The sequence below is a fragment of the Macaca fascicularis genome, chromosome 1 (assembly GCF_037993035.2).
Source record: "Macaca fascicularis isolate 582-1 chromosome 1, T2T-MFA8v1.1".
Classification (NCBI taxonomy): Eukaryota; Metazoa; Chordata; class Mammalia; order Primates; family Cercopithecidae; genus Macaca; species Macaca fascicularis.
In genome coordinates, this window is record NC_088375.1 from 212,633,023 (window position 1) to 212,648,989 (window position 15,967).

General features: G+C 42.0%; 1 protein-coding gene across 4 annotated transcripts in view; it reads right to left on the reverse strand.

Moving 5' to 3' along the window:
* Positions 1–15,967, reverse strand: part of ZBTB40 (zinc finger and BTB domain containing 40) — an 80,113-nt gene that overhangs the window by 31,464 nt on the left and 32,682 nt on the right. For all 4 annotated transcript variants that reach the window (XM_005544507.4, XM_015441124.3, XM_065528156.2 and 1 more), the window contains 2 exons: positions 9,233–9,997; positions 8,342–8,475 (listed from right to left, as the gene is read on the reverse strand). In XM_005544507.4, coding sequence (XP_005544564.3) covers positions 8,342–8,475; positions 9,233–9,929 — 831 coding nt within the window. In that variant the 5' untranslated portion in view covers positions 9,930–9,997. The remainder of the gene's footprint in view (positions 1–8,341; positions 8,476–9,232; positions 9,998–15,967) is intronic.

Here is a 15,967-nt window from a genome sequence, read left to right on the forward strand (position 1 = left end):
TAATAAACAAGAAATGAAGATGTCAGTTGAATGCTTAATCCCCTTTGGCTAAATTAAATCAACTTTTCATGCTTTTGTTAGTTGGCTTGAAATCTCTTTAAAACGCCTTCTCACCGACAGCAGTAGGGACCCCAAGGCAGGCAGCATCTAAAATGGATCCTAATGATACCTGACTCTGGATATTCATGCTGTTGGATTGAACCTCACGACTTGCTTCTAAGAAGGAGAATATGGTAAAAGTTACAGGATGCTACTTTTGAGGTCAGGCTAGTTTGACTTCCATCTTGCCTGTGCTTTCTCTCTCTGCCCTTGCTCTGTGAGATGCAAGCTGCCATGTTGTGAGCTGCCCTATGGAGACACCCAGGTGGCAAAGAACTGATGTCTCCAGCCAACAGTCAGGGAATAAGCTTGGAAGTGGATCTTCTGAAGCCTGCCAACAGCCATGAGAGCGGGCTTAGAAAAAGATACTCCCTGGGCTGAGCCTTGAGATGCAGCCCTGGCTGACACCTGTGAGCGGCTGAGCCAGAGGATTCAGATGAGCTGTACCTGGATTCCTCACCCACGGGAACTGTGGTAATAAATGTTTGTTGTTTGAAGCTGCTAGATTTTAGAGCAATTTGTGATACAGCACTGGATAACTAATACAGAGCCACTTGCTGCTAATACCCTCAGTAAACATGTTTCTTCCTTTTTATTTTCCCTTTCCTTCCTGCCTGCCTTTTGTGCATCTCAATTAATACAGCATACAGCTATCTCATTCTAGCCTAGGCCAGGCTTTTTTTTTTCCACCTGAAACTCTCCGAATATCCCAAATCCACATCTCTCAGTATCCAATTTGTCTGGCATTATCATTTGAGCCAGTGGGGAAGAGAAGCTTTCATCAATGGTGGCATCTGATATGCTTCTCATTATCCTCTCTGCTGTCTCCCTCTTTGCAGAACTACTCAGCAGTGAAATTAAAACATTTGTTCACTTCATTGCTCAACAGTGATGCTAGGGCGGCCATCTGGGAAGAGAAGCAGGGGTGGGCTGATGAAAGGGCCAGGAGAGGGCAGTTAGCTGCATGGACAGCCCTGCTCTCTCTGCTCTTTCTTTCAGAACCTACTGGGGACCTACACCCGTGCCAGCACTACAGCAGTTATTCCATCAGCCCCCTAAAGCTGCCTAGGGCTCCACAGTGGAATAAGCAAGCAAGCCCTTTTCTGCAACAGTTTTTCTGCCTAAACAGAAGGGTATTAGGATATTAGGATAGGCAGGGGTTCGTCAATTACTATCATGTAACAGAACTCCAAAAGCTGACCAAAACAGAGTTCTGTTGAAAGGGCTAAGTTCTTTAACCATACATTTGGAACTAACTCTTAATTCTCAGGGGTAAAGGTACTTCAATAAATTCATGTTAATGCACGGTCACAGAAGTAATCTAAGTACTTTGCCTATGAGTGAAATGTAGGTAAATATATTTCAAGATGAGACCATTTCTTTTCCTCTATAAGTGAAAAACCATTTAATCTTTCCCTTAACTCAAGCCTTTTAACTGAGTTGACTTATTTACCCCAATTGTTTGCCTACTGCCTTCAGATCTGTTTGAGTTATACTATATTCTTGTTCACTCAGGCCTCTGTTGACTGCTGAGGGCTGGGTGATGGCAATAATGATAGAGACTATAATCGCTCCACATCATCCCGGACACCGTGCCATCTACCTTCCTCCTCCTCACACCAGGCCTGGGAGACGTTACTACTACTATTTTAGATGAACTTCAAGGTGGTTAAGTAACTTGCCTAAGGTCACAGGTCTAGTAAGGAGAGTAGCTGGCACCCCTTTCACCTAGTTCCACCTTCCGGATTTAAGCATAATCGAATCTATTTACACTGGGTTCTATTAGACTTACCAGAATCAATACCGCTTTGAACACTGGGTAGTATGTAGACAATTTGTATCACTTTTCTTGGTCTCAATTAATAGACTGGTATATAGTAGGTGCTCAATAAATGTTTAATTAAATAAAATTCCCTTGCCATAAAACCATTAGCCCTTCTATCCATGGCTGCACATCTTAGGCTTAATCATTAACAGAAAGGAGATTTGGAAAAACAACAACTTATTTTCACCTTTCATAGACCTGTAAAATGAATCTCATTAACTCACTCTCAAGAGGGCTACCCAACCCTTCAGTGAACAGAGCCCTCCAAACACAGATCTGCATTTGACAAACCTCCACAGCAGCGACACGGCTGAAAACACCAGATTCACATAGAAGAGACGTGTTTGCCTTTGAAATAAAGTTGAAGGAGAAAAAAATGCTACTAGGTCTTCAGCTTTGGGAGTCTTCTAGATTTCTAGGTGAAGAGTCGATCAAAAAGCACAGAAATCAATAGTAGAAAAAGCTATCTCCTTATTCTAGTTGAAGACCCACTTTGCTGTATACACAATTAATTAAAAGCAGTGACATGGCTAGGAATAAAGAAGGAAGACAATTCCAGCCTTCATCTTTCTCCCATGCTGGATGCTTCCTGCCCTCGACCATCAGGCTCCAAGTTCTTCAGCATTTGGATTCTTGGACTCACACCGGTGGTTTGCCAAGGGCTCTCCAGCCTCTGGCTAAAGACTGAAGGCTGCACTGCCGGTTTTCCTACTTTTAAGGTTTTGGGACTTGGACTGATCCACCACTGGCTTCCTTGCTCCTCAAGGCGCAGACGGCCTATCGTGGGACTTTACCTTGTGACTGTGTGCCACCTACCACGGCTTTGGCCACTTTCTGTTGGATTGCACCTGAAGTTAGAGCAGCTGCTGCCATTTCTGTCACCATGAGGGCAAGCCTTTCTGAAAGTGGAGGCCACAGAGAGGAAGCATTGCTGAGACGGGGAGAAAGAACCCAGGTCCTGATGATGGTGTTGCCATACCTGTACCCAGCCATGGCCAGAGCTATCTCTCCTTTCACACTGTGAAGTCACAGGAGCCAACAAGTTAACTTTTTGCGTAAGCCAGTTTGGACCAGTAGATTGCACACAGAAGGCGCTCAAAGGAATCCTAGAAGCCCGGCGCTGGAAAGGGTCCCCAATTCAGCTGGTCTGGTGCTCCCTGCGGTACGTGAATGTGTTTACAGCGTCTCCCTACAACTCTCTCGGATATTCCTATGTCTACCCTAATTTAGTTGTTTTAGTAACAATGTGGTGCCTCCCAGGCAACGTGGTGTCCTGGATGAGAACAGGATCTCTGATGCCTCCATGCTTCTGAGCACCGCCTGGTCTGCAGGGACCATGGGTGGTGTCTGAATCCCCAGTGAAATTCCCTGAGCCTCACAGTCCCAGTGGGGCTTGTCTGTCACTGAAGTGCAAGCCACGCTCAATCCCTGGGGATGCTGAGTGCCGTTAATGGCCACGTGATGCCAGCTAAATAAAAACAATTTTCAACCTCCAGAAAGTATCCCAGCCACTCATAAAATCATCCACTGTGTCTCACTGTATGCAAGTCTTGTTAGCTCCACGCTGTTCTCAATCTGTAGCATCTCTGCTGCCTGCATGTCGGGAGGCAGACACATGTCAGAAAATACAGACGAGAGAACTGGAAAATGCCAGTGCCAGCGCCCTGTCCAACCCCTACCTTGCCTTTGTTTTTACCCACATGAAAACTGGCACAGAGAGGCAAAACAACTTGCCTAAAGCCACAGAGCAAATAAGTGGCAGTGTCAAAACTTGTTAATGCTAATGTCCAGAAGAGTTAAATAAATGATTTCTAAAACATTAAAAAAAAAAAAAAAAAGGCTGGGCACGGTGGCTCACGCCTGTAATCCCAGCACTTTGGGAGGCTAAGGCGGGTGGATCACCTGAGGTCAGGAGTTCGTGACCAGCCTGAACAATATGGTCAACCCTGTCTCTACTAAAAATACAAAAATTAGCCAGACATGGTGGCGCATGCCTGCAGTCCCAGCTACTCAGGAGGCTGAGGCAGGAGAATCACTTGAACCCGGGAGGGCAAGGCTGCAGTGAGCTGAGATTGCACCACTACACTCCAGCCTGGGCAACAGAGCAAGATTCGGTCTCAAAAACAAATAAACAAACAAACAAAAAACAAAAAACAAAAACCTAGCATAAAAACTGAAAAACAGTATGAGTCTGGCTCTAAATAAAAGTTTTACTCAGCTTAGCCAAAGGTCAGAAGTGTCCTCTTAGGTCACTATCTGCTTTTCTCATGGGTAAGGGATATTACACTGATACAAAGACATGCAGAACACATGTTCCCACTCCAGCACCCAAGAGATTTCTCTTTAATAAGTTTTGGCTTTGGTTTCTCACAATTCAAGTAGCCCACCTTCTTCTCATGTTGCTGCAATCACCGCTCAGGGAATGGCTTTGCCACCTTTCATCATTGATCTCAGGAAATAAAACAATCGGGACACTAGTTCATGGTGTCCTCCCTAAACTCAATCCTGCCCAGGTGCACACCTCACAGCTGTGTTTCAGAAATGGAATGACACATCCAGGAGTAGACTATTTTTAATGTTAAGCTGTTCTCAAGTTATGATTAACCAAACAACGACCAATCACAGGACACCACTCAAAGCTCTTGGGGAGCTAAAAATGTACAAACAGAAAAACAAAATACCCTAAACAAACTGTAAAATTGTACGGAAATGTGAAACAATGTTGTTCTAAGTGAACAGCTCTTAAATGCGCTCATTGCTGAAGCCTTATGGTGAAATCTGTAATTTGGCGACTCTTGTGCATACTTCCCCCAAAATAACCACACATGTGGCAGGATTTCTCTGCTGTCAAGATACTCTTTAAGGACAGGGATCAAGTCTTATTGAAGTTTCTCTGCCTAGCAAGCGGCTCAGTCTGGCACATATCAGTTGCTCAGTAAACATCCGCTAAATCAAAGGGTAAGCAAATGAGGAAAATGGGTATTCGGTGGCCTCTCATGCCACTGAAAGGTGCCAGCACAGACATTATGACATCTGCCATCACACACTAAGAGTTTTGCAAGCCATTCACTTCTCCAGCTACGCTTCTCAAAATGTAGTCTACAGGTTCCAAAACAGCAACCCATGGGGAGCCTGTTAAAGATGTAGATTCCCAAGTTCTACCACAACCTAAGAATCAGACACTATGGAAATGAGGTCTGGAGGTGCTTTGTAACAAGCACCTCAGATGATTTTTCTATACATTGCTAGAGACTGATTGCTTCATTCTAGATACTACCCCTGCAGTACAGGAAGCTACTTCCTCTAGAGACTGTTCTAGAAAGTGATTGCTTCAGACCAGACACTGCCCTTGAAGTTTAAGAAGCTACTTCCAAGTGGATGGTGGTACCTATCTGAAAGCATGCCTTACAAATTAAGCTTAAAGTAACAGCAAACCGGCCGGGCGCGGTGGCTCAAGCCTGTAATCCCAGCACGTTGGGAGGCCGAGACGGGCGGATCACGAGGTCAGGAGATCGAGACCATCCTGGCTAACACGGTGAAAGCCCGTCTCTACAAAAATACAAAAAACTAGCCGGGTGAGGTGGCGGCGCCTGTAGTCCCAGCTACTTGGGAGGCTGAGGCAGGAGAATGGCGGAAACCCGGGAGGTGGAGCTTGCAGTGAGCTGAGATCGCGCCACTGCACTCCAGCCTGGGTGACAGAGCGAGACTCCGTCTCAAAAAAAAAAAAAGTAACAGCAAACCATCTCATGTATCAGAGTAAACGGCCATGGCACCAGGATATTATAAGGCATTCAGTGAAAAGGGGGTTTCAAGGTCTATTAGGTCTAAAATACTGAATTAATGTATAAACAAACAATAGCAGTTGTTCCCTACTGATCTCCTACCGAGTGTCTGGCATTTTACTATGAATTTTATTTAAATAATCATAATTCACAATGACCCCATGATGTAGGTGATAGTATCCCCATTTTACAAACAAGGACACTGAGGCTTATAAAGATGAAGCTGCCTAAAGTCACAATGCTAGTAAATAGTAGAGCTGGATAAATGAATTGTATATCCACACAATGCACATGACTCAGCAATAAGAAGGAATGAACACACAACAGTAGGGGCGCATCTCTGTAGAGTTCACAGAAAAAGAAAAAAGGGAAGAAAAAAAAAAAAACCATGGATGAATCTCAAGATACTTACGCTGAATGAAAGCCAGACAAAAAATACATACCATATGATTCCATTTATACAATACTCTGGAAAATACAAACTTATGTACAGTGACCGAAAGCAGACCAGCAGTTACCTGGGACGTGGGTAACGGGAAGGGGCAGGAGAGAGGGAGTACACACGGACACGAAGAAACTTTTGGGGGTGATGGAGATGTTTACCATCTTGACTGTGGTGATGGTTTCAGGGCATATACCAAAACTAATCACACTGTACAGTATACCTATGTACAGGTTACTGCATGTCAGTCATAGCTCAGTAAGGCTGTCTGAAACAAACTATAAGACAGAGAGACAGAAGTAGAGGCCCAAGTACAAAGCAGCATCTCCCTAACTCTGTTTAATCTTATGTTCTTAAAGTATCTGTTCCCTTTTTCTTTCTGAAGTTCAAAGATTTATTACGGACTGTAACAGAATAGGCTTTAAAAACAGCCACCAAGTGATTTGCAGAGCTCCTACTATGACCTCTAAAACTGAGGAAGAAATAATATAAGCCTATAATGATCACGAATAGCAAATCAGTGTTCATTTGAAGGACCATTAATGATATTGCCATCAAAAAATTAGAACAAGAAATGGAAAAAAAGAAAGAAATGTTGAACGAATGCATGTATAACATACATTTCTTGACCACCTGTTATATGCCACATACTTTTAGGTACCAATGTTAAAAAAAAATGCATAAGACACAGTTCACCTAAGTATAAAGGTGACACTAATAACTTGAGTATTGCTGATCTAAGGAATAACGTTACTCCTCTGTAGCCAAAGTTAAGTGGAGAGGAAGCCTTAAGAGAAAATGAAGAGGTGTGTCTAGAAGCTATCAAGGTAACAAACTAATGACAAAAAATGATGGATTGAACAGTTAAGAGAACATGCAAGTGCAAAAATATAAAACCATAATGTCCTTCAGCATAATCAGTACAAAGAGTACCAAGGATTTATGACTTGAAACCTCCCAAAGAGAGTCATCAGGGTTAGCCCAGCCTTGTAACTAGCTTGTCTCCCAAGAAAACAATGTATAGCCAACTGTCAATTAACACAGCTAAAATAAATACTAGACCTTGAATTTGTTTTTTAAAAAAGTAACTTGCTATGAATCAGGAAAACATTTAATTATTAGAGGGCATGTATTACTTGGATTAATACAAAATTGCCTACAGCAACATGGGAGGATCGACCCACAATACCCCCTACCAAATCAGAGGAGCAAGCCTGCTGGGACAGTGGCCTCTCGCTCTGCCAGCGGCCTCTCAGAATGGGGAAGCAGGGCTGGGAGAAAAGGGAAATAAATGGAATTCTAAATTGGTTGTGGAGTCGAATCTTGCAGGGTCAGGTGTGAAGAATCAGGTATTGAGAGATCACACAGGTAGGAAAGCGTCTCAACTGAGTTACTTAAAAAAGAGGTCAGCTAAGAAAGCATGATAGCCATTTGGCAGTTTTCTGTCAGGCGATTCCTAAACACTTATACATATATGCATCACTTTTACCCTGTTGGGAGGCAGTATAACTCAGTGTGTAAGGGAGCAGCGCTAAAGTCAGAATGCTGAGGTTTCAATTCTGGCTCAGGGTCATATGAGCTCTGTGACCTTCTCCAAATTACACCACCTCTTTGAGACAGTTTTCTCATGTATAAAACAGGACTTAACAATAATACCCACACTGATGATTTTTGTGAAAATTAAATGTGATAACACATATGCCAAGCTTAATACAGAAAGCGTTCAATAAATGTTTATCATTACTGTTTTTATGTCTGAAAATGGCCACTGTTATTCCTAAATATTGGATGTATTTTACCAATAATTCATATATATAAAGTCCTTTTTGTCCATATTTTGAGTATCTGTTGTTTTGTTTTAATTTGAATTGTTTAAGTCTCAGGTTTGGGGTTATACATGGCTACCTTCTTAAATTTATCTGTGATTAATCAGGAGGAAATGGTATGATCAGTTAAGTATCCTGGATCAAAACTGGTTAGAAGCTAGGATTCTCCTGGTGATCAAAATGTAACTTCATTTTGAAAGTATCTTGCCTGAGTACTTTTGCGAGACTGCCCTTTAGGGAATAAATTTTTAAAAATTAAAGTTTCAAAACATTGAAACCCTGGGCTATTTCCGCCCCATATGGAAAGTTAGTAAGGTATCCTGAGAACACTAAACTAGCAAACAAGTACAAAAGTCGAGGTACCTACCTCCTTCTGTGGACCTTTAATTTCTGAACACACTTCTAGTTTTTTTAAAACATCCTGGGTAACCATGAGTGCATCTGAGAAGATACCTTCATTTTCTAGAAGAAAATTCAGCTGGTAACGTTTCCTTTCACATGCTAAATGTGGAACAAAATAAAACAAATCAGAAATTCATTACTTGAAACAAATTTTTACAAGTTTCAGCTGTCTGAGCATCTTCAGGTCATATACTGCACCTAACTGATCTCTATCTAGCACATTAGTTATGAATAACAGACAACAGTATCTCTCACAGCTTCCTCCTTTGTGTTGGCCTCAGCCTGATTAAAATAGCAGATAATCAGCAGGGTGTGGTGGCTCACGCCTATAATCCTAGCACTTTGGGAGGCTGAGGCGGGTGGATCACGAGGTCAGGAGTTCGAGACCAGCCTGGCCAACATGGTGAAATCCCGTCTCTACTAAAAATACAAAAAATTAGCCAGGCGTGGTGGTGCATGCCTGTAATCCCAGCTACTTGGGAGGATGAAGCAGGAAAATCGCTTGAACCCGGGAGGCGGAGGTTGCAGTGAGCTGAGATCATGCCATTGCACTTCAGCCTGGGCAACAGAGCAAGACTCCGTCTCAAGAGACAACAAAACAAAATAAAAAAAAACAGATAATTATCAAAATGGTACATCATTATTCCAATACTGCTTTTCTGCTCTGTAGTTCATGTTTGGACTTTCAATGTTCAAAAACACAGACACTTTTAAAAGAAGAATGGCCCAGAATGGTATTGCACTGAATATTGGTTTTCTACCTAACAGCGGTCTTTGATAAATTTATTAATGAAACATTAAAACTGATAAAGATCATTAAAAACAGAAGGATGGATTATAAGACAATGACTGTTACCTGGTTCTGTGCTTGTCTCCTTTGCCTCACTAAAGGTTTGCACAACAGGGGAGGGGGAACAATCTTCAGCTGTGTTAGGAGTCTCCACTGGGGTCTCTGCATTCCTCTGGCTCTCCTGGGCCGTGGGAGAATTCACACTCATCTCTTGTGAAACTGCAAGGACTGCTTCCTCAGTGTCAGCTTTCACAGGGCCCCCTGGAGTGGCAGAAAGCTCTGGGGAAGAATGAGGCTCTCCAGCACCTTCGGATGAAAGGATTTCTACCTGAGGCTTCTCTGGTTCCTTTGTGGATGTCTCTGAGGATGGCGCAGAGACGTCCCTTACCACCTGACCCTGAACAGAGCAGTTTACAAGGCTGGTCAGAAGATTTTTGCAGCTAACAGCCACATCAAACATCTGTAGACTGTCTGCTAAGGAGATGATTTTGGAGAAGTTGTGCTTGCCCACAGGTAGTTTGCCCGTGTACATCATTTCCAACAAGAGCGCAAACTCCTCGGGGCTCACCACAGATGCATCGATGGAGATGGTATCTGTGTTATCCAGCAGGGTTTTGAACAGGAGGCTGGCAGCAGCCAGGACAAGCTTGTGAGCCCTGAAGTAAATGGTACCAATGGAGATGGTGCAATCACAGAACTGCTGCTCCTTGCACAGAGTGTAGAGCTGCTGCAGCAGCTGCCGGCTGTAGTTGGGGAGCTCCATTGCGTCAACTCTGCCCCAAGAACTCCTCTTCCTCTCCTCTCCTAGAGTCGGCTTCGGGGGGACAGGCCCTAGAGAAAATACCCACAAAATACCAGGTTAAAACTTCAAAAAACCATACGGGAAAAAAGGCCTTGAATGAAATGCTAAATGAACAGAAAGGCATTTCACTCATTCATTCAACAAATGTTGCTTAATAGGGAGGGACAGTATGCCAGGTATACTAAATCAATAATGATCATTATGTGTTTAAACATATGAAAGAGACTGCGCATAATGCTTTGTATAGACGATCTCATTTGATTCTCACAATGACTCAGTGGAAAAGATATTATTTCCTCCCCATTTTACAGATGAGATTGGAGCTTTGAAGGACCCAGAGAATCACCCTAAGGAAAAACAGCCATCTCACTGACTTCAAAGCTCTAACTACACTACCATTCCTGCTCCCAAAGAGCTCTCAGCCACCTAGAGGAGATAAATATGTAGATGGAGACTTATAATACAATGTCCTTGGCTTATTCAGTCTAGCCCTAACAATGGACCGAGGTCATCATTCTCTTCCTCTGAAAACACATTTTTCACTTGGTTCTCCTTCTCACTCACTAGCCATGCCTTCCCAGACTCCTTGGTTGGGTCCTCTGTGTCAGTGCAGCCTTTAAAGCTTGGAGTGCTCGAGGACCCAGTCATGCCACCTCTTACCTTCCCTCTCTTCTGATTCCATAGCTTTGAAATGTCATCTAAATGCTGACAGCTTTCAGATTTATGTCTCTGGCTCAGACTGTTCCTCTGAACTCCTGACGTAGACCTCCAACTACCTACTCAACATCTCCAATTGGAACCTGGTTTCTGAAATGTAACATATCCAAAACTCTCCTGCCACTTTCCCACCTCACAGCAATTCTGTCCTTCTCGTTCTTCAGACTAAAACCAAGTCATCCTTGACTTTTGCTGTTTCTCATATGCTATATCCAATCCTTTATAAATCCTGTTGGCTCTACCTTCAAAACATATCCAAACTCCAACCGCTAATTTCCTTCACTGGCTCCTCTCTAGTCAGTCCAAGCTGCCATCATCTCTTACCTAGATTACTGCAGCAACCTCCTAATTAGCCTCCATCCTCCCCTACTGCTATCATCCTATCTTCGACCCAGTAGGCAGAGCAACCTACTCAACACACAGCCAGATCTTGCTGCTTCTTTGCACAAAAAGTCTTAAATGGCTTCCAGTCTTGGAGTAAAAGTCAAAGTTCTTACAATGGCCTAGCAAGCCTTTAATCGTGATCTGGCTGTCATCGGCTCCTAACCTCATCTTCTACCACTCACTCTCCCCCTCACCCGTTCTGCTCTGACAACTCCGCCTTCCTTGCTGACCTGGGAATATACTAAGCATGCTCTACATTCTCTGCCTCAGGGCCGAGCATGCTTAGTATATCTGTGCGTGGCTGGCTGGCTTATTTCTACCAACCCTTTGCTTAAGGCCTTCTTCCCTGACCATGTTTTTTCAACAAGCAACCTCCCCTCCAACCTCAGAACATCCCGCTCCTTCGTCTGCTTTGTTTTTCATCATAGCACTTATCGCCTACTGACATACTATATTTTTATTTGTTATTATCTATCGTCCTTCACTAGAATATAAGCTCCATTAGGGTACGAACTTAATTTTTGTATCCCAATGCTTAAAATTCTGCTTAACACAAATACTGTTGATAAGTTGGTAGAATGAATAAATAACTAAAAGGAAACATAATGATGGATTTGTACACAGAAACAGTTTGGGGGATAGGGGAGTACAGGAGTTAGAGTAAAGCTTTGAGGGAATAACAGCTGACCTGTGTCTTAAAAGATACGGACACACAGATGAGGTAAAAAGAATGGGAGGAAAAGGCAATCCTGGCAGGGATGCCTGCATGAGGCACACAGATAAGAAAACATCCCGTGGTGGCAGGCAGGAGGATTAGGAGCTGAGATTATTGCTGGAACATAAAGCAGGGAATAGGAGTGTTAAGAGATGAATCTGGAGAGGCAGGCAGGGGTGTTGGCCACAGAGGGATATATAGGCCATGATTACGAGCTTGGATTTTATCCTAAAAGCAATGAGCAGCCATTGAGGTGTTTGAAGGGCTTTAAGCAGCAAAGTCATGTGGTCAGATATGCATTTTAAATATACCACTTAAGTAACATGTGTACAGAATTTGAGGGGGATAATGCTGGAGACGGGCTCTATATTATTGCAGGAGATCAGGAGAAAATCAATGAGGGCTTCAAGCAGGAGAACTGGTAATAGGAGAGAGCCAAAACACGTTGCGAAAGTATAGCTGTCATGACTTAGGGGCTGAATGATGTGAAGGATGGAGAGAAACAATTCCCAGGTTCCTGGCTTGGTGAGTGGGTGGATGATAAGATGATCCTGATAATACAAGAACAGACAGTTTAGGGGGAGAGACATCTAGTTCAGTTTTGGGTTTGAGGATCTTATCTTTGTGGATCTTTGAGGAAATTATATAATCTCACTTGTATAAAGAAACAAGTACACTAAGAAAAGGGCAGAAAGACATGTCAAAAAACCAGCAATTGCTTTTGTTAGAGGATTATGGATGATTCTCTTTCCACCCCACCATTTCTACATTTACTGACACTGAAATTGACAGATAAAAACATAAATAAAAATATTTCAGAGTTCCAGTTTCCATTCCGGCATGTCAGGAGCTTAGAAGTCACCATGTCCTAAAAGCAAACAAAGCTGAACAAACTGAAAAACCAACAACCTTCTTTAATTAATCAAAGAAAGGTCACAGGGCAAATCATTGTCCCTAAAATTAGAGACAGGTAGACACAGAGAATCACAACTTAATGAACAAAAAACACAAGCCAGGCGCAGCGGCTCATGCTTGTAATCCCAACACTTTGGGAGGCTGTGACGGGTGGATCACTTGAGGTCAGGAGTTTGAGACCAGCCTGGCCAACATGGCAAAATCTCGTCCCTACCAAAAATATACAAATTAGCTAGGCATGGTGGCAGGCACCTGGAATCCCAGCTACTCAGAAGGCTGAGGCAGGAGAATCACTTGAACCTAGAAGGCAGAAGCTGCAGTGAGCCCAGATCACACTACTGCACTCCAGCCTGGGCAAAAGAGGGAGACTCTGTCTCAAAACACAAAACAAAACAAAAACAACATATGAACAAAAGCCTCTGTAGGAACAAGCGCCAGTTTAAGAAAACCTGAACTGCAATCAATGAATCGCTGGAGGCTCAGTGTGCACAACTCTGAGAGTTAAAAATTCTGGGGGGAACTCAGTCATGGGGGGCCCCCAATACTTCTGTGAGCTTTACCTCCTAGAGCTCTAACAAGTCCTCACAATGAATACTGAAGAAAAATTCCCTCTTGCTTCCAGCAGCGGGAGAGGGAAAAGGAGCCATTTTGAAATCCGCCAGAGCACTCTGTTTTTAACAAGGCCCGCCTTCAAGAAAAGCATTTTACAAGAGCCTAACTGGCTACAGTTTTCTCAGAGTCTAACCTACCTGGAGAAAAACAGATACCGAACTCCAGCTCCCTCCAGCCATCCTGTACCATCTAAGGAGCAAAAAAGCCTGAGAGTACTTGGGAAGTTCACAGCCCAGGGGCACAAGCTCACCAAAAGAGTGAGAATCCCAGGACTAGAGAAAGCTTCTCCTCCCCTACACCCTACTACCCCATCAATAAAGGCCTAGCTATAGCGGTTCCTTTTATGTAGTACATCATGTCCACCTTTCAATAAAAAATTACAAGGCATACTAAAAGGCAAACAAACAAACAAAACCAAAAAACAGTTTGGAGAGACACAGCAAACTTCAAAACCACTCAGATATAGCAAGAATGTCCAAATTAGCACATCAGGTTTTTTTGTTCTGTTTTGTTTTTGGTTTTTTTGAGACTATGATTACATATCCAGGGGCTTTAATGGAAAAAGTACAAAACATGTAAGAATAGATGGATAATGTAACAGAGAAACGGAAATTCTAAGAAATAATCAAAAAGAAACGCTAGAGATAAAAAACACCATAACAGAAATGAAGACTGCCTTTGATGAGCTCATTAGTAGACTGAACACGACTGAGGAAAGAATCTCTTAGCTTGAAGATGTAACAATCCAAAACTAAAAAGCAAAGTAAAAAAAGAAGAAGAAAACAGAATATCTAACAGTGGGAAGACTAGAAAAGAAATAACTAATGCCAAATGGGGACACCAGAAGGGGAAGAGAGAAAAGCAGCAATATTTGATGCAATAATGACTGGGAATTTCCCCAAATTAATGTCAGACACCACATCACAGATCCAGGAAACTCAGAGGACATTAAGCCTAGGCATATAGTTTTCAAATGTCAGAAAATCAAAGGTGGTCATGGTAACAAAGAAAAACAAAATACAATGTATTAATATCAGTATCACTGTATACCCCATATACATTAAAAACATAAGGTAATTTATGAATGTCCACAAATATAAACTAAATAAAATGATTCAATTCCTTGAATGATGCAATCTGTCAAAACTCACACACACAGCAACAGACTATCTGAACAGGCCTATATCTATTAAAGAAGGTGAATCAAAGTGGAAGCAACAGGCCCAGATGTGTTCACTAATGAGTTCCACCCAATATTTAAGAAATTATACCAATTCTCTACAAACTCTTCCAGAAGACAGAAGCAGAGGGAATACTTCCCAACTCATTCTTTGAGGCCAACATTAACCTTCTACCAAAACCACACAGAGATATTACAAGAAAAGAAAACCACAGACCAGTATCTCTTGTGAAGACAGACGCAAAAATCCTCAACAAAATATTAGCAATTTGACTCTAACAATGCCTAAAGAGAATTATACATCATGGCCAAATGGGATTTCTCACAGGTATGCAAGGCTGGTTCAACATTCAAAATCAATTAATGTAATCCATCGCATCAACAGGCTAAAGAAGAAAAATCATGTGAATATGTCAACAGAAAGATGCAGGAAAAGCATCTGGCAGAAATCCAATGCCCATTCATGATAAAAACTCTAACAAACCATAAAGAGAGGGGAACTTCCTCAACTTCATAAAGAACATCTACAAAAAACCTACAGTTGACATCATTCATAATGGTGAGAAACTCAAAGTCTTCCCACTGGGATTATAAACAAGGCTGGGATACCCCAGTTCACCACTGATCTTAAACACTGTACTGGAAGTCCTAGCTAATGCAACAAGACAAGAAAAGGAAATAAAAGGTATACCTTTTATTGGGAAGGAAGTTAAAACTGTCTTTGTTTGCAGACTACATGATTGTCTTTACAGAAAATTAGAGAGAAATGACAAAAAACTTCCTGGAACTAACAAGAGATTATAGCAAAGTTGTAAGACATAAGGTTAATATACAAAAGTTAACTGTTTTCCTATATACCAGCAGTAAGGTAGAATGTGAAATTAAAAACTTTACCATTTACACTAGCACCCTAAAAAGGCAAATACTTAGGTATAAATCTAACAAAATATATACAAGATCTATATGAAGAAAACAACAAAACTCTGATGAAAGATATCAAAGAACTTAAAAAATGGAGAGATATCCCATGTTGTTAGATAGAAATATTCAATATTTTCAGAGACTCAGATCTTCCCCATGACCAAAATAGCTAACTCAATATTGAAGGAGAAGACTAAAGTTGGAGGACTGACACTGACTTCAATATTTACTATTTTAAAGCTACAATAATCAAGACAATGTGATATTCGTGAAAGAACAGACAAGTAGATCAGTGAAACAGAACAGAAAGCCCAGAAACAGAGCCCACACAAATACAGTCAATTCATCTTTGACAAAGGAGCAAAGGCACTAAAATGAAGCAAAGAATATCTTTTCAACAAGTGATGCTGGAACCAATTGGACATTCACATACAAAAAAAAAAAAATGAATCTAGACATAGACCTTACACCCTTCACAAAAATTAACTTAAAATACATCAGAGACCTAGATGTAAAATACAAAACTATAATTCCTAGAAGTTAACATCGGAGAAA